General features: G+C 45.4%; 1 protein-coding gene across 1 annotated transcript in view; it reads left to right on the top strand.

Annotated features, from left to right (window-relative positions):
* The window catches only part of LOC101934482 (chromatin remodeling regulator CECR2), a 129,700-nt gene that overhangs the window by 55,537 nt on the left and 54,951 nt on the right, over positions 1-19,212 (top strand). Inside the window, exon 2 of the mRNA XM_008164230.4 lies at positions 10,158-10,252. Within this exon, the coding sequence (XP_008162452.4) occupies positions 10,158-10,252 (95 nt within the window). The remainder of the gene's footprint in view (positions 1-10,157; positions 10,253-19,212) is intronic.

A 19,212-nucleotide genomic window follows, 5' to 3' on the forward strand; every position in this document is an offset into this window, starting at 1 on the left:
TAAAACCAAAAGATATTTTGAAATGGAAGCTTGGATTTTGGAGTACAATTTTGTGGCAAGAGAAAATGCTATGCAATCATGGAATAGATGGGGTCCGGTGCATACTGACAGCAAGCTTTATAAACTCCATTGTTCCAATGTGTTCAGCTTCAAACAGAGATCTGTGGCTTCTCCCTGCTTTTACCCAGAGTAAGTATTATCCTTACTTTTGATGTTGTTAGCACTATAAGAAGACCAATCTCCCCATTGAATCACAGGCTATGGTTTATTTGTGGTAGGTATTTAGATCTGACTGCACTGGAAGTAGGGAAGGATAGCAGCTGATGGGAAGGGCCGCCCGGGGGGGCAAGTGGGGCAATTTGCCCCAGGCCCCGCAGGGACCCCCACGAGAATATAGTATTCTATAGTATTGCAACTTTTTTTTATGGAAGGGGCCCCTGAAATTGCTTTGCCCCAGGCCCCCTGAATCCTCTGGGCGGCCCTGCTCACCGGGAATTAGAATGGCTGGCTGGAAAGATGAAATTAAAGGAGATGCAGGGCTTTAAACCCTTTTATAGCTTGGTGTGTTTTCCTTTAGCATTGCATCCTGTTTTCTCTCTGGAGAAGTGCAGGGTGGTGGGGGAACCTTTTCCCCAAATAGAAAATATTGCTGTGGTTGAAGATGGGCAATAGAGCCACAATCCTGGAAATTGGGCTAATGGGACCTTCTTAATTCTTAAGAAGGTGTTCTCTAAATCTTTTTTGTCCCAGCACACAAGAAGATGGATCCCCATCAAGTGGTAATATAATATCCCTGTGTGTGATAGTGTAGAAGGTGGGTGAGTGGTAGAGGTGCTCTTCCTTCTGTGCAGAACTTTCATGGTGGTAGTGTTCCAAGCCACTGCTGTTGTATCATCTCTCAGACAGGAATGATGGCAAACCGCAAACTTTAGCTGACACTTTACAACGAGGAAACTAGAAAAGTGAAAGTTGGCATGAATAGACATGTTTAGTCTAAATATACAATGAACCATGCAAATCCCTATAGAAAGTTAATACTATTTCAACTAAGACTTTAAACCTTTACAGGAATTTTAGTCAAATAATCCACTTCAGGTATTGGTGCCCATTCCTTCTCTGTCCCCTATCCACATGCTGGGCAGATGAGCACTACAGCCAGACCTAAAATGGAGAACAGCCATGTCCTGATCTCATCCTCTGGCTGGAGAGGAGGAGTTTTGAAATCAGATTATTACCTCAAGCCTTTTGGCTTTGGAGCTACAGCCTGTTCACCACGTTACCAGTGGGTTTAAAAGCTTAACAGAACTCTCAGCAGATACCCAGGAAGCCTCTTACTGTAGAAGATGGCGACATCACAGGATCAGCTGTTCTGTATTTATCACACTGCACTGTAGTCACTGGATCTAAACCGATGATGCTTCTGGGAATAGCATCAAGCACTGGTGTATAGACAGCAGATAGCAGTGCTGATGCTATTCCCTAATAAGTATGTGATTGCCGTCATCTTACAATGCTATGTAAAACATAGTTGCTACGAGCTTTGAGCTGTTTGTAACCACATGGCCAGTGAAGGGGGACATTCAATTGCAGCATGTGTGGACGGGCTGCCTTTACCAAGTGAAATCCAGCTAGTGGTTTGCAGATGGGTGTGTCTCAAGTTTTTGGAGCTTAAAAACTTTCCACAGTTTATGCAGCAGTGTGTTAACTGCAGAAAAGTCCTAGCATCTACTTAGCCTCCTGCTGACCTCCATCCCTCTCCCCTAGAGAACCCAACCTAGTTATAAAGTTATCTGTCATCCCATTAAAAAATTGGAGCTTAAGCTATCTGTTGGTGCTGGTGTCAAATGGTGTGAATGCAGCTGATACAGGTGGTACTCATGGGAGAGATTCATTCTAGGCAACAAATTGTACCTTGCCTATGAGGTACAAAATAAGGCTGTTCCAGATAGTCACGTGGTCTTTGTCTTCTCTCCTATTGAAGTGCTGGAGTTATTTTCAACTACAGAAGACAAATGTGTGGGTGGAGTCTGCACGTTTTGTCCCCCTCCTATTTGAAGCATGATCAGTGCTGTTTTAGAAGCTGATACTTATTCTTCACCCAGCATAATTGACATATGGATAAACGGTGTAGATGATCTGCTCTGGAGGAGAGGGGATTATTTTGAAAGGGAGGAGCTGTCTGTTAGTGAGAGAAAACCGCATGATCTCCAGGTGCTTTGTCTGCTAATAACATTGCTGAAAAACAGAGGTGATGCATTGGCTAGAACAGGAACCTGGAGTCAAGACTCCGGAGTTATCAGCCATGTCACTGAATAAAGTGTGCCCTTGCTAAAGTCAGTTGTTCAGCGGCTGTAAAATGGGGGATATTACCGCCTTCCCTCACAAGGGTGTTGTGAAGCTTCGTTAAATGTTTGTTAAAGCTTTAAGAATTTTGGAGAAAGGTGCTATCAGAGTGCATAGTGCTAATATTTGATTACTGAATAGGAACCACTAGCTTGTTACTTCAGTGCTCCAAATGTTCTGCAGCCCTGGTAAGAAACTGTTATCAACCCCAATTTTAAGCCTATTATTTTAAGGGTTGAGACTGCACAGTGCAAAGCATAAAATACAAAACACAGCTAGACCTTGCCCCAAATGGCTTACAGAGCAGACAAGACACGATGGAAGCCCAGAGGAAGGAGTACATTATTGTCATTATTGATACGCAGCTTTGGGGCCCTGGGGGCACGTGGGTTGAACATTTTAAGCACTGTTAAGCTAGACATTGGGGGCTGCTGTTATTTGTATTACTGTAGCGCTAGGAGCTGAAACCATGGACCAGGATCTCATTGTGCTAGGTGCTGTACAAAGAGAACAAAAGCCCCAAAGCGCTTACAATGTAAGACAAGAGACAACAGATGCAGGCAGGCAGGCAGGCAGGAAGTACAAGGATACAATGAGACACTATTGGCCAGCATGATAGGCAGCGCTCTCAACACACCAGCATCCTTGCCATGGTGAGGTTTTTTTAGGGCTCACAGCAAAGGAGAGTTTTAAGGAGGTAGCATGCCAAATCATGTTTAAATATTCCAACCTGCACAAAAATATTCTCCCCTAAATAAAAACACTCTTCGAGTCCATTGATGCTGGACAGCAGTGTTGAATTGTGTTCAGCGTTTTCAAATCTAGTTAAGTTTAACTTAACAGTATTCAAAATCAGTTCACGGAATCTGTTTTAGAGGCGGGAGTGGAGCTGGTGGGGAAGAGGAAGATGAAGGTTTTCTCATCAGGCCTCTGATTCATTGGCAGCGGGTGGGATTTGTTTTTGCCATTGGCAGTTGATGTGGCTGTCAGGTTTGTCTGGCCATTGTGGAGGTCATGCCACAATCGCTCTCTGTTTTCCTGTTTATAACCATCTCTTTTGTATTAAGCTGTCATCTCACACCTCTACTCAGCCCTATTGTAACATTATGCCCCCTGTTATAATGCACTCCACGTAGACTCCAAAGTGTACTTATAAAAAGTGGAAGAGGAGGGGCAGAAATTCAGAAGTCTCAAAACACACTAGCATTAGAAACAGATTTGAAGAGCAAAAAAGAGGGAGGAAGGTTTTTGGTCTCCTGCCACCTTTTCCCCATGCAAAAAAAAATTGCTATTCCCCATGCAGAATTTGCTCCCACCCTTCCTAAACCCCTCATCTCTGCACACAAGAGCCAGGAATCCCAAAATATTATCTGCTGGGGCCACTGTTAAGCCTCTTCCTCTTTCCCTGTGAGACGGCTGTAGAATGCTGGCTTCTCCAGAGTTAATAGTCCCCAGTGGATGAGGTGCCAAGAAGCTGTTTCCTTGAGGAGAGCTGTCGATTAGGTTCCTGTTGCCAGGAGTCAGGGCAGCAAAGGGGGGTGGGTGGTTTGACACTTAACTCTGGCATTGTCTTTTGTCTTTGCTGTGGAGGCAGTTCAAATACAGAAGGGCGGGGGGGGGGGGGGCTTTTAGCTCAGGAAGCCATAAAACACTTGAGCATCTTATTGAAAATGGGTAATAGACGGGCTCTCGCGGTGCAATCGCCAACAGGACTGCAGGGAAGCAAGGACACTGGGCAGTTTGGGAAGGGGTGTTTAGCCGCAGCTGGGGCAGGCAGGAGGAGTGCTGCACAAATACAAATCTGAATGGTGTTGCCAAGCCACCTATCCGTGAAATGAAGGCACAGGAGCCAGAGAGTAACGTTTGTGTGGCTGAGGCAGTAGGAGTGAATCTCCTGGCAAATATTTGGGAAATCAACATCCACTGTCCATGACATGAAAAATAATCTGATCTGGAGACTCTATCAGGATCTGGAACCTTCCAGATTTCTTTCCATGACGTCTACCCTTTACCAAAACATCCAATGTGCTGCCATCTGGGTTCCTGGAGTGGAGTAACCTCTAGGAATCCCATTTTTTCCTCCTTTCTCTTCCGTTCGCTGCAGTTTCACAGCCAAAGAGGGCCTCTGTTTTTTTAGAGCCCATTAGCTCTGCTAGGTGCTGGGTGGATGGTATGACTTGTCAGCAACATGAAACACTCTTTAGGGCCAAGTATGCTGCCTGTGCAACAAGCTCAAGATCTCCTCCCCCCCCCCCCCCCCCCCCCCGGACTCCCCTCCCCTGTGGGGCAGCATCATGCTGGGATTACCAGATCAGGCAGCCACTTTGGGCTCATCCAGATATAACTGGATGTTTTCCAATCAACAATCTTTAACTGGGATGTTTGAATAATTTGAATGGTCTCTTCTTAGTTTACTTCTGGCGGTAGCGTGGAATTGGATCTTTTTGGGTGTCATTCCCTCCCCCAAATATGAGTAGCATGTTGCTGTTCATCTGTGGCTCACGCTATCCTCGGCGGGTTAGTGGCAGAATCTGTTGTAGCCTGCGGTCATTTTCCCTGTGTTGATTCCTCCCATTACCAAAATGGATTGAATGGGTGTTCTCTGGGATTTCCCTGGTGATATTTGAGGATAAGGGGTAAATACAAGCTCGGGGGTCCAGGGCAGTTAAACTGGGAGGAGATGTCACACTCTTATATCTGGCATGTATTGCAAGCTAGTACTGTCTGCTTCCAGAAGCCCAGTGTCCAGATGAGGGTGGTTGCTTCTTTCCACAGCTATCAGAACAGCTGATTAAATAATGGGAGGGGGAAGTAGGAATGGTCAGGCTGAGATGTAAAGCAGATGTGCCAGCCTTGGGGAACCCTTGGATAAATAGTGTGGATTGGAAGTGTGATAAAAAAACAACTCCAGGTCTCCCCATCTTTATGCCTAATCTGGACAACTATATTCCTTTCTTTACCCCTCCATGTGGCATGCCCTTTATCTTCTGGCCAATTAATTTTTTTCAGAGAAAAGCTTGCAGTCTTTTTCAGAGGCACTGAAGCTATATCTCAGATGAGGAAACGTACTCTGTGAAGAACTTGACTAATCCTCAGGAATGCTTTTTAAACCCCTGATGTCCGCACATGCAAAGTGTTTCATCGGGTTTTTATGTGTTCCACGGACTGTTTGGAGTAGATGCTGCTTTTCAGCATGTCCAAGAACTGGCTCAGGTGAAACTGTTTCAGACTACACTGTTTTAGCTACACTGTAGATGCCAAGTAGATGAAAGTGTGGAACTGTGGGATCAATACCCAGAAGGCATTGTCATTGAAAGTTTAGTACAGCAAGAGTGTCGACACAGGACAAAAGAGCATGGGTTATTAAACTGATTTGCAGTGGAGAGCATGGATATACTTAACCTTGTGTGCTAAACTGATTCTGTCACCCAGTTCAGTTGCAGGCGGGTGAGTTCTCTAGCATAGACATAGCATTAGAATTCTGTACCATTACGTCATCAGACTAGTCTGTGTGCCTTTCAGAGCACCTGCTCTCTGGGTCCTTAAACTTGTAGTGCCTGCTGGTTTTGGACCTGGCTTCCGAAGCAAAAGCACCCAAATGTTGTGCTCCGTGGTCCATAGTGACAGCTTGCCAGAGAGCTGGAGTGTCACTGTTAACTTGAATTGACCTTTCATCAGAAATAAATGGTCACAAGCATCGTTGCTGGTTTCTGTATCATCTCCGAGTTGATGTTTATAACAGTTTTTAGGATATTCATTGCTGCAATACCAACACACTAATTTTCATTATTTTGTTCTTTGAGTTCACCAGCAGTAACCTGCATGTGTTGATCAGCTTTATCCTCACCTGGACGCTGAAAGCCGCTTTTTGGGGATTCTGCAGGCACAGTTGCCTTAGAGCTGTATTTGTAACACTCTAGTTACTGGAATGGCCCCTGCACCTATGTGTATCCTACAGGCCCTTCAAGGAAGGAGTGAGGTAGAAACTGAGAACAACAAGACACAGCAGCAAGGGCAGAATGTGTTTTATAAAAGTTCCTTAACAGTACTCACTTCACACACAGACTTTCAGGGCTTCCAATAGAGCACTGAAAAGGTTAATTATACCTGCCCGGGGTTGTCAGTAAGGGGAAAAGTGGGGAGTAATGTGACTCCTAAGCAGGGCAGAGTATTAGCCTGCCAGACAACCTACATCTCTCAAAGCAGAACTGCAAGCTATTTCCCAGCTAGTGCTGAGGGATCTATTTCTGCCCTCTCGCCTCCCCCGATAACCCTGCTTCAGGCCAGTGCTTCTCCTTGGTGAGGTGGTTACCCTTGCTCTGTGCAATGTGCTTTTTCCCAACAGCCATTGCATGACACAGAGGGATTTAGTCATGGGGCTGGGGGGAGGGAAAGACGTTAAACAGGCTTTTCCCTAATGAGCTGTGACGCCAGCTGGAGAGGGGGAGAATCCTGCTTTTCTCCTGTCCGTTGCTCTCTGAAACTACAGAGGAGGAGGAGGAACTGGGTCTCCCCTCTGCTGATTTGCTGCCTCTTCTGTTTCCTTTCTGTTCTGTCCCCAAAGCATTTTGGCAAGGTTCAGATTTCTGTGCTCACAGCTCAGTGCTCAAAGAGAAAAGGGAAAAACAAAGGGTTGAGGGAGGGTGGTGAGGAGGGAGAGTCACTTATTGCCCTATCCCAGGACTGAGCTCTGGGACAGAGCGCTGAGAGGTAAAGTTAGTGAGAACCTTGTCTTTCCAGTGAGAGTTTCTTCTCTAAGTACTGTAATTCCCTGCTGTATCATTTTATTGTCTCCTGCTTAAACACTGCACTAGCTATCATCCTGGCTGTATTTTCCCTTGTTCAGATTGAAGTTTAAAAATGTTCTTTCTCTCTTCATACAAGGTCTGGGTTAATGGAGTAGATGAAAACATATTAAGAGTATCATGCTAATTCTTTGTTCTCGAGCTGAAACATTAGAACTGCGCTCTGCTTAGTCCCTTTCAGGGCGTGGTGATCCTGCCGTGTGTCCATCCCCACAACTCCCCTTGATTTCAGTGACAGTTATGCACGTGGAAGAACTGCAGGATTAGCCTTTTAGGTTAAAATCTTGCCTGGCTGGAGAAAAACGACATTAAATTAAACAGACCAGTCAGTGGACCACTCGGCAGGAATTAAACTAAAAACCCTGTTTCTGCCTGACTGTTCACATTGCATCACCCACGCAACAGTAGAAAGAGAGATCCCTATGGGAAAGATTACAAGTCATTATCTTTTTTAAACAGATACCAAAAAGATCACAAGAGCTGTTTGGGTCTGTCAAACATTGTCAAGCTGACACTGAGACTGTGACTAACCCCTCTTCTTGCTCTTTCCTAAAATTTGATGTGGGTGGAGGGGAGTGATCCCAAGAGTCGGAGATGCTGAACTTCTGGAAGATGAGAACTCAGCTGAGTTTCCTCCTTCCCTAATCCCACTCCTGTTTTAGTTTTGGTGAAGTGTTTGCGTTGCCGCTTTAGAACTGCTTTAAAGCCCAGTTGTCCTTTTTCCTCCACTGGTTGCAAAGTGACTGAGACATGTCTGAAAAGGTAATGTTAGGAGTGCCCTAGCTTTGTGTTTTGGTAAATAGGTTGATACCACTGCAGTCCTGTTTGGTCTGATTCCCCATATGTATGTCATCCTCCTTCAACAGCACTTTGCCAACGCCTTATAGAATGCACATTGCATCTTCACTAGTGACTGGTGAACTCTGACTGTGTAAAGGTCAGAAGTTTTCTGCCCCCACCCCCCTATACATTGAAAACAATCACAGTAGATACTAGGCTATCTTAGTGGATTGTGTCCACTGTTTGATGAGTGTTAGTCAAACAGCATATCGAAAAGGCTCAGGGGAAACAATTTGTATATACCTTGTTACAAAAGGCTCCCACATCCTGGCAAAGACAGAATGCTGAGTGACTGCTTTAATGCACAAAAGTAAGTGCCCTGCGGACAAGGGTGTTTTTGGGGGTGTATGCCCTAAATGGAGTCATCTCATGGGGTCTCCTTTCTTCCTGTGTCCTAACACTACATTCTCTGTGAGTTGGACTTTGTCCGTGGTAAGTTATCTGAACGGGCAGATGTCTTGTCACACTGCTTACCTTTTTTCCCTAAGCACATTTTATTGGAATCTGTAACCCTTTAAGCCCTGCATAAGGTAGATACCACCAGAATGTTGACCATTTACCAAACAAATTTTTATGTGCCTCATAGTTGCTATTAATATAGAGATAACATTACCTCATGCAGGTGATGGCAGGCATAACCATGGGCCATAAAATCTTTTAATTATCATCAGTATTGTCTAGTGGCTAGAGTAGGAAACAAGTAACTTCTAGGACTCTATTCCTTTCTGCCACTAATGTGCAGTGTGGCCATAGGCAAGTCACTTACCCGCTCTGTGCCTCAGTTTCCCTATTTGTAAAATGTGTTTTCGCCCCCACAAGGGATATGGTGAGCTCTGTTTACAAACACAAAACAGCATTTTATCATTTTAATCTGTTATCAATACTTTTATTGTTGTAATAGCAGGAGTCTAATCAGAGTTCTTGGCACTTAAAATGTTTTTCTCATTATTGATTATTCTTTATTCTCTAGCCATTAATATAACCATTTATTTAATAGTGTGTTGGGCAACATCCAGCCATGAATCTGTATTCAGTCCATTGTATATACTAAAACCATAAAGAATAGTGTCTTATGACTAGGCTATCTATCCATACTAAATTTTATTCTATTAACTCTTGCTGTGCACTATCAATAGTTACTAATGGAAAGCAGATTGCTTCGTGTCATCTTGTGAAGTTTTTGAACTAAAATTAAGTATTTTTGATATTGCATAAACTTTTAGCCACGTTGAGTAAATATAAATCTATGAATTACCAATAGAAATAAAATTACCAATACATTCTCTCAGTATGTACAAGATTTGTATTAATCACTGTTTAAGAAGTTTATCCTTTTTATAGGTCACTTCCTGTATTACACATTCTAAGTGAACTCCTTTGTACTGAAATAAGCCATGCTATTTTCCACTGTTTTTTCAAGGAAAAGGCATTTGGGGACAGATCATGTGGTCTGACAGCACCTTTTCTCTTTTAAAAAAAGTTTTCTGAGAGCAAAATCCCTGCTTCCCTTCAGGGAAAGGAGCAGCAACTCCATCTGTGACCTCGGTCCCTCCCACCATACTTTCTCCTTTCTCTGCTTACCTATCTGAAATTGCTGCTCATCCTGGGTGAGTGGGATTTTCAGGCCGTGATCCCGAACAAGTGTTTTAAATGAGCTCACCACTGATAAGTACGGAAAACTTCCTCTGGTTAAGGAGGAAATACAGGCAACAGAATTAAATTGTTCAATTTCTGCCTTCCAGCCTCCCATCATCCTCGGATGGGAGAGGCTTTGTGCTACTTACTAGATTGCAGTGCCTCAACCTCACTAGAACAGGGGCACCCCATCTTCCATATCTGCTTCTGGGTAGAAGGCATGGGCTGCTGCTAGTAGGTGTGTGGTAAAACCTTTTCAAGGTTTACTTGTGAGTCCTTGCAAGGAAAAAGTAATGAAGACTGATTATAGTGGAAGTTGATGTGGAAGAATGAAACTTCTACAGAAAAATAAAAAGACAAGTTCAGTTGTGATTGTAGCGGTGGCTGCAGGGGAACGGCCTGGCTGGTCCAGAGGATGGCACTCCCTCGCGTACAGTACGCATCAGTTAGGCCATCTGAGGCTTCCTGCTCTTGGTTTGCCAAGGGAGTATTTTAAGGAATTTGATCTTTGTTTCTCTCTTCCCTTCTTAATAGGAACTGGAAGCTGCTCTTCACAGGGATGATGTGGAGTTTATCAGTGACCTGATTGCCTGCCTCCTTCAGGGTTGCTATCAGCGCAGAGATATCACGTGAGTAATCTTGCTCTATGGTTTAAGCCCTTTTGCAAGGGAGCTAATTAACATAGTCACAGGGATGTTACACAGCTTCAGAATGATGCTATAGAAATGATCTGCAGTCACCAATGACCAGGCCACGTTGCTCAATAAGTGCAAGGGAGTCCCATTTCTCTTTTACTCTCTAGCCCGGGGTCGGCAACCTTTCAGAAGTGGTGTGCCAAGTCTTCATTTATTCACCCTAATTTAAGGTTTTGCGTGGCAGTAATACATTTTAACGTTTTTATAAGGTCTCTTTCTATGTCTATAATATATAACTAAACTATTGTTGTATGTAAAGTAAATAAGGTTTTAAAAATGTTTAAGAAGCTTCATTTAAAATTAAATTAAAATGCAGAGCCCCCGGACCGGTGGCCAGGACCCGGGCAGTGTGAATGCCACTGAAAATCAGCTCGCGTGCCGCCTTCGGCACGTGTGCCATAGGTTGCCTACCCCTGCTTTAGCCCCTGCTTAAATCACAAGTCATTAATATTCACACACCCCACTCTTGAGCAAATTTTTTTTTTTTTAATTATCTTTTACCTTGAACCCACCCACCTGTCTTGTACTCTGTGTATTGTTTCCCTTCACTGTTAGTGATCAGGATATTTGTGTGTTCTTTGTAATTTGCCCTCTGCCTGATTAATTTAGAGAAGTCACAGTAAGTGTTTGCAACATCATAACTGTTTTGATTATGCTGAATTATTTGAAAAATGGCAAGGAGCTTTATCTTGGAATGAGTTGGATAGTAGGAGTGGAGATTCAAATATAGCAACTATTCTCTTCTTAGGCATAGCTAACGCTTGGCCTGTGACATCAGAATGATAGGTTGTTGGTGTGTTGGCCAGGACTTTGAGGTATTCTCCTTGATGTTTAAAGATCCAAAGGCACTTTTTTGTTAACATCCACCTGGATAGCCCTTAAAAATGAGCAGAAAAGACTTCTGTAAAGTATCATCCTTTAGAAGAGCTCCTTCCAACAGCAAAGCAATATGCTCTCTGCCCAAAGGGTGAAGCTTCATTTATAACGAAGCACAAGTGAAGTCTCAGCTTTCTTCACTGAATTCCTATGAACTTGAACTGAGAGCAGAGCATAATTCTGGACATGAGGCAATCTTGCTGCTGGTGGTAGGTAACTCAGTGGGTTCCACTGTATTACTGGGTTGGCACTGAACATGGTGCAGAACCTGAATCTGTAAGCAGCTGACTTGGTGGGTAGTGCCCACCCACTGAGCCAAACTGGTGCTTGCCCTCCCTGAATGAATCTGAGATGGAGAGTAGGCTGATCAGAAAGCATCTGAAACCATATGTACTGCTTCTATCAGAATTACCGTAACAGTGGTGTATAATCCTGATTGTGGATTTATGGCATCAGGTGATGTCTGTTTCTTCAATTAGAATTAGAAGTGGAAAGGAACAGTCTAGTCTGGCCATCTCATCTAATCCCCATTAGCCAATGCAGGATTGTTCCCGAAATATACTTTTCAGTGTTTTGTCCCGTTTAGTTGTAAATATTTCAAGCGTTGGAGTTTCCATAACTTTGTTTAGGAGATTATTCTGCAGTTTAATGTCAACATGTAAGGCACTTTTAAATTGGTTTGAGTGTGCATATGTGGGTGGCACCAATTTAACTATATCAGTTTAAAAAAATATTTTAGTTAAGTAAATACAACTTCTCTGTAGATTAGGCCTTGGTTAATGACAAGATGCAACTGGTGGAAGAAACAAACTTGACTGTAGAAGGAAGAAGGGGTAACACGAGTGTGTTTTTGTGTAGGCTAGCTGTGTGTTCAATGTAGCTTGCCACCTCTGTAGCCATTCTTATTAGTTATGAGGCCCGCAGATCCATGACATGAGGTACTCTGCTGTATGCAGCCTTGGAGGCAGGCCAGACCTGTCCATCAGAGATATGGGTAGGTGTGGCTTCACCTCTGAGACAGCGCCAGATTTTGTTTACTTATCCAGCTGTAGGCATGCAGACCAGCTCCTCCGTACTGCAGAGCAAACTTGAAGAAGAAGAAGGAAAAAAGGCCTTAAAAACTCCAGATTGTTTGGGTCTGCCTTTATTGGCAGAGAAGAGTACCCTTCTCCTCTGTGCCCCTGCTCACCCATCCAAAGTGCAGCATGGCAGAGAAGGCTAAGAAGAGAGAGAAAGCAGACACTCTGACTCCTGCACTTCCCTTGCTGATTAAGTGCCTGCATGGAGATTTGTGCCTGTTCTGTGGAGATCCAGGCCCCCGTCAAATCCTCAAGCAGGGGCAGGGTTTCTTGCAGCCTCCTTCCCCAAGTAGGAGAGCTCCCAGCAAATAGTGACAGCACTTCAGCAGCAAAATCCCCTGGGTTTGGTACAGGCTTGCAGTGATGCCAGGACCAGCAAGCGGCAGCTCTCCTCCCTCCCCCACAAAACATGGGTGGAGTGTAGGTTGAAGCACAATATCAAAGGGCTGGGGAAGTTTCCTGCCCAGCCACTGGAGCCTGTGCTCACAGCCATGTCTTTTTTTGTTAACCACAGAGCAGCTCCCTGGCACCTCCCTGCAACTGCTGCAACAGCAGGGAGCTACAGACAAGGATCCAGAGACAGAACAAGGAGAGCCTGGTCAGGGGAGCTCAGGCCCAATCCGTCCCTCCATTCTACAGCATGCCAGAGGACAGACATTGAGCAAAAGTGTACTGAGTATTTTGAGTATTGTAAACTACACTTACGAGGTCTGCAGATGTCTCAGATGACCCATAGTTATAAATCCCTCCCCAGGCTCCCTGTGAGTATGTGAGTGTGGAACAGGGATTTTCCTGCTGCACCTAAAGATTGGGAAAGCATCAGGCTGCCCCCCTCAGCTGCCACTGCAGATCACCATGTCAAAACGATTGAGCTGTCATTGCCAGCTGCCTCTGTGAGTCGCCAGGCCCTAATGGTTCTGGTTATTGCTCCCAGGTTGCCATGCCTTGCTTCCACCTCCTTCCCACAGCAAATGGCTAGGGAGGAATGAGAGAGACAGCAGCCCAGACTGGAAAATTGCAAGGCAGTAATGGACCTCTTGGCCGCACCATTTTTCTTTCTTCCTCACACTTCCCTGTGGCCTCCATTTTATAAGGCCAGAAGGTTCCTCAGTGTGCACCAGGCACAATGTATCCTGGCACCATTACCAAAGATAAATGTGCCTTTTTCCCTAGTGGTCAGGGACTTGTCATTTCTAACTGGGAGAGATTTTTACCCGTAAGAGTGGCTTCAAGAAGTAAATCAACTAGCTCAGCATATTCCAGAGTCTGGTTGAGATTTACCCATTGGTACCAGGACAAAGGTCTCAGCCCTACCTTTGCATTGGTACCACAGATTCTCAGATTTCTTCACAATGAACTCAAGGTAGGCCTGGCAGCTACAGACACTGAGGGTCAAGTCACTGCTTTGTCAAGAATCCTTAGTGCAATAAACAAGTAGTGAATTTCATCATACCCAGATATCGAGCCTTTTTCTTATGAGAGCAGCATCTCTTCTACATCCTCCTGAAGTGCATGAAGTCTCTTTATGGCCCCCTTCCTTGGTTCTCAGTGCCATTACAGAACCTCAATATGAACCACTCATGAAGCTGTCTCATTACTTTCTAACCACTAAAGTGGCCTTTTTGATAGCAATCTTGTCTGTTTGCCGGGTGCCCCTGAGACGGAAGCTCTTTTCCTGGAACCTCAACACTACATTCCGTAAGGGTAGAGTGGTACTCAGATCCGACCATGCCTTCATACTAAAGATTAACTCCAGACTCCATAGAGCACTGGAAATTGTTCTGCTATCCTTTTGCCCAGTTCCATCACACTCCAAAAAGAAACTGGCATATTCTAGATGTCTTCTAAGCTCTCAAAGAACGTATTCACCACACAGCTCAGGTCAGAAGGACAAAGTCTTTGTTTGTGCTTTATTATCTAGTGTCAAAGGGAAAGACGGTTTCAAAATCCTCTATTTCCAGGTGGCTGAAGTCTTGTATCTAAGAAGCATACAAGTCAAAAAGTGTAACTCCATCTTCCAATATCAGAGCTCATTCCCTCAGAGCTGTAGCAGCTTCATGGGCAGAAAGATAACATACATCATACAAGAAAATCTGTGATGCAGGCATCTTCTCAACTGTTCATACCACCTTCAAAATTCTAGAAGCTGGACTTCAGTCATTGTCTGATGCTGCCTTTGGTAGATGAGTGCGCCTCATTATAGTATCCCAGTAACTCTTTTCACATCTGTACATAACTGTATATTGTTCCCCCATTATATTGTGTGGATAGTGGTATGAAAACCCCAGTGTCATAGACCTGTGGTCCTGAGTATGAATAAGAATAGGAAAATTTATCCATATCTTGCCTGAAATTTTCTTTCCTGGAGTAAAGAGGTCCACAGATCAAGCCAGCCTTGAATGGACTGTTAATTGGGAAATGATATCGGATTATTAATTGGCACTCAAGTTTGTTATTCAGGAGAATTGTTCTCTTTAGTCTCAGTGCTTAATTTTCCTTACTGATACAGAGTGCTTAGTTTTTCCTAGGTATGGAAGTGTAGCAACTGACAGTTTCTCAGAGGTGGTATGAGCCACACCAGCCCTGCCTCTGATGAATAGGTGTGGTCTGCCTCCAAAGCTCTATAGAGCAGAGCACCTCATGTCATGATTCCATGGCCCTCATTACTCCAAGAAAGGAAATTTTTAGGTAAGACATGGATACATTTTCCTATTACTGTATGGCAGTGTTCTGTAGGCATCATGGTACAAGTGAATTTGAAGGAGGATTAGGTAGTGGCTTTTTCATTTTGGTGTGTGTGTGTGTATGTACGGGGGAGGGGAGGGTTATGCTGTGCAAAAGACGTGACATGAGAAAAAGCATTGAGGTCCTTGTAGAAGAAATGGACAAATGAACAATGAAGACTGAGAATATTAGTAGTGAAGGCGGCAGTCATTTATATGGTTATAGGTAAAGAAGGGCAAAATTGTGGTGGACCTTAAACTTTGTATGATGCAGAGGAGAAGAGAGAGCCCATCTGGGGGGAGAATGGTGTGATGGGTAATAGGACTAGTACCTGACCCAGGACAAACTTCTGTGGGATCTCACTACGTGCCCCTAGTTTGATAGCGAACCATTGATAACTACTTGTTGAGTATGGTTTTTCAACCAGTTGTGCATCCATCTTATAGTAATTTCATTTAGACCACGTTTCCGTAGTTCGGTTATGAGAATGTCATATGGGATTGTGTCAAAAACCTTACTAAAATCAAGATATGTCATGTCTGCTGCTTCCCTCTGTCCACTAGGTCAGGAACCCTGTCAAAAAAGGAAATAAGGTTGGTCTGGGATGATTTGTTCTTGAAAAATCCATGCTGGCTATTACTTATCACCCTGTTATCCTCCAGGTGCTTACAAACTAATATTATCTTTGAAAACTCATGGCGATCGGGGGAGGTTCTGAATGACTGGAAAAAGGCTAATGTAGTGCCTATCTTTAAAAAAGGGAAGAAGGAGGATCCGGGGAACTACTGGCCAGTCAGCTTCACTTCAGTCCCTGAAAAAATCATGGAGCAGGTCCTCAAGGAATCAATTCTGAAGCACCTAGAGGAGAGAAAAGTGATCAAGAATAGTCAGCATGGATTCACCAAGGACAAGTCATGCCTGACTAACCACATCACTTCTATGATGTGATAACTGGCTCTGTGGATGAGGGGAAAGCAGTGGATGTGCTATTCCTTGACTTTAGCAAAGCTTTTGATATGGTCTCCCACAGTATTCTTGCCGGCAAGTTAAAGAAGTATGGGCTGGATGAATGGACTATAAGGTGAATAGAAAGGTGGCTAGATCGTCGGGCTCAACGGGTAGTGATCAATGGCTCCATGTCTAGTTGGCAGCCGGTTTCAAGTGGCATGCCCCAAGGGTCGGTCCTGGGGCCGGTTTTGTTCAATATCTTCATTAATGATCTGGAGGATGGCGTGGACTGCACCTTCAGCAAGTTTGCAGATGACACTAAACTGAGAGGAGTGGAGATACACTGGAAGGTAGGGATAGGATACAGAGGGACCTAGACAAATTAGAGGATTGGGCCAAAAGAAATCTGATGAGGTTCAACAAGGACAAGTGTAGAGTCCTGCACTTAGGACGGAAGAATCCCATGCACTGTTACAGACTAGGGACCAAATGGCTAGGCAGCAGTTCTGCAGAAAAGGACCTAGGGATTACAGTGGACGAGAAGCTGGATATGAGTCAACATTGTGCCCTTGTTGCCAAGAAAGCTGACGGCATTTTGGGCTGTATAAGTAGGGGCATTGGCAGCAGATCGAGGGACGTGATCATTCCCCTCTATTCAACATTGGTGAGGCCTCATCTGGAATACTGTGTCCAGTTTTGGGCCCCACACTACAAGAAGGATGTTGCAACAAAAATGATAAGGGGGCTGGAGCACATGACTTATGAGGAGAGGCTGAGGGAACTGGGATTGTGTAGTCTGCAGAGGGGGGATTTGATAGCTGCTTTCGACTACCTGAAAGGGGGTTCCAAAGAGGATGGATCTAGACTGTTCTCAGTGGTACCAGATGACAGAACAAGGAGTAATGGTCTCAAGTTGCAGTGGGGGAGTGTAGTAGTTCCGGGGTGGGGCTCGTCCCTTCCTGGGGCGCCTGGGAGCCAGGCCGCCCCGCTACAAAGCGAATAACAGTTAGGCCCCCGACCTTTGGGAAGGGGCTAAGCACACAATTGATAGCTCAGAGCTCAGCCTTTGTGCAGGGACTGAGCACACAATTGGCAGTTCAGAGCTCAGACCCGTATGCAAGGGCTGAGCACACAATTGGCAGTTCAGAGCTCAGGCCCTTATGCAGGGGCTGAGCACACAATTAGCAGTTCAGAGCTCAGGCCCTTATGCAGGGACTGAGCACACAATTAACAGCTCCGGCCCTGGGTCAGGGCGGGGCAGCAAACCAATAGTCAGTCAGTGGCCCAGGCCTTGTAGCAGGGGCTGGGTCAGTTTGGGTTAGCCCAGGCCCTAGGTCAGGGCGGGGCAGCAAACCAATAGTCAGTCAGTGGCCCAGGCCTTGTAGCAGGGGCTGGGTCAGTTTGGGTTAGCCCAGGCCCTAGGTCAGGGCGGGGCAGCCAACAGATAGTCTGTCAGGGGCCCAGGCCCCTTGGACAAGGAGGAGGAGAGACTGCCACCCGGCGCGGGGTGGCATGGGGGAACACAGGCCCACCCACTCCACTGTGTTCCAGCCCGGGGCCCTATCCGCAGCAGTCCGTCTGCCGCGCAGTCAGTGGGGATCCTGACCGCAACACACTGACATGGGTTCGGGGTCTGCTATCCCCGGGCCACTTCCCATCTCCTCCTCCATGGGTACCTGCTCCTCCTGAGTTCCGTCTGCTGGGTCGCAGATCATGGGCTCCTCCGGGCCCCGAGCACCAGGTAGGTCTGTCGCTCCCTCTGGGCCCTCGGCGGGGGGAAGCTCAGACCGCTCCTCAGGATACCGGGCTCTCGGCAGGCTCAGCCAGTCCTCCTCAGGGTACCGGGCTCTCGGCAGGCTCGGCCAGTCCTCCTCAGGATACCGGGCTCTCGGCAGGCTCGGCCAGTCCTCCTCGGGATACCGGGCTCTCGGCAGGCTCAGGTCCGCGGGAGCTCGGGCACCAGCGTCTGTCCTCTCCCGCTGCCGGCTAGCTACTGAGCGCTGTGGCCTGGCCTTTATACTTCCTGTCCCGCCCCTTGACTTCCGGGGGGCGGGGACAGGCCGCGGTGGCTCCGCCCACTCTGGCGGCTGTTCTGGCTCGTCCCTTCCTGGGGCGCCTGGGAGCCAGGCCGCCCCGCTACAGGGAGGTTTAGGTTGGATATTAGGAAAAACTTTTTCACTAGGAGAGAGGTGAAGCACTGGAATGGGTTACCTAGGGAGGTGGTGGAATCTCCTTCCTTAGAGGTTTTTAAGGTCAGGCTTGATGAAGCCCTGGCTGGGATGATTTAGTTGGGGATTGGCCCTGCTTTGAGCAGGGGATTGTACTAGATGACCTCCTGTGGTCCCTTCCAACCCTGATATTCTATGATTCTATGAAACTGATTGTTTAATAATTTATTCCACTATCCAGATATCAAAGTTAGCCTGACTGGTCTATAATTCCCTCAGTCTTCTTTGTATTGCTTTTTAAAGATAGGTACTATGTTTGCCCTGCTCCAGACCTCTGGTACCTCACAAGTCCACTGAGTTCTCAAAGGTAATTGCTAACGAGATTGCTTCAGCTAGTTCCTTCAGCACCTTAGGATTAATTTCACCAGGCCCTGCCAGCTTGAATACATCTAACTTATCTAACTAGTCTTTCACCTATTCTTTCCCTATTTTGGCTTGTTTTTCTTCCCCCTAGTTAATATTAATTGTGTTGAATATCTGGTCACGATTAACCTTTTTAGTGAAGACTGAAGCAAAATAGGCATTAAGCACCTCAGCCATCTTGAGGTCGTCAGTTATTAGCTCTCCTACTACTTACTTTCCTTCATCTTACTCTTGCTCCTAATCATGTATATAAAGAACCTCTTCTTACTGCCTTTTATGTCCCTTGTTAGGTGTAACTCATTTTGTACGTTAGCCTTTCTGATTTTGTCTCCATGTGCTTGTGCTATTCTTTTGTACATCTCCTTAGCAATTTGACCGTGCTTCTGCTTTTTGTAGGATTCCTTTTTTATTTGCAGGTCATTAAAGTGCTCCAGATGGAACCGTATGGGAGTCTTACTATTCTTCTAATCTTTTATTCGTGTTGGATAGTTTGCAATTGTGTCTTAAATATTTGTTTCTGCATCTATATACTACTATTTAGCTGCTTCTCAGTGTTGAAATGATGAGTTAATTTTGTGTAGTACTTTAGCTCTTCACTATCCAAAGTATTGTGTATTTATATTTTCTTGCAATCTACTGGTAGCAGGCTGTAGTTCTCTGCATGTCTAGTTTGACA

This window comes from Chrysemys picta, chromosome 1, assembly GCF_011386835.1.
Source record: "Chrysemys picta bellii isolate R12L10 chromosome 1, ASM1138683v2, whole genome shotgun sequence".
NCBI lineage: Eukaryota > Metazoa > Chordata > Testudines > Emydidae > Chrysemys > Chrysemys picta.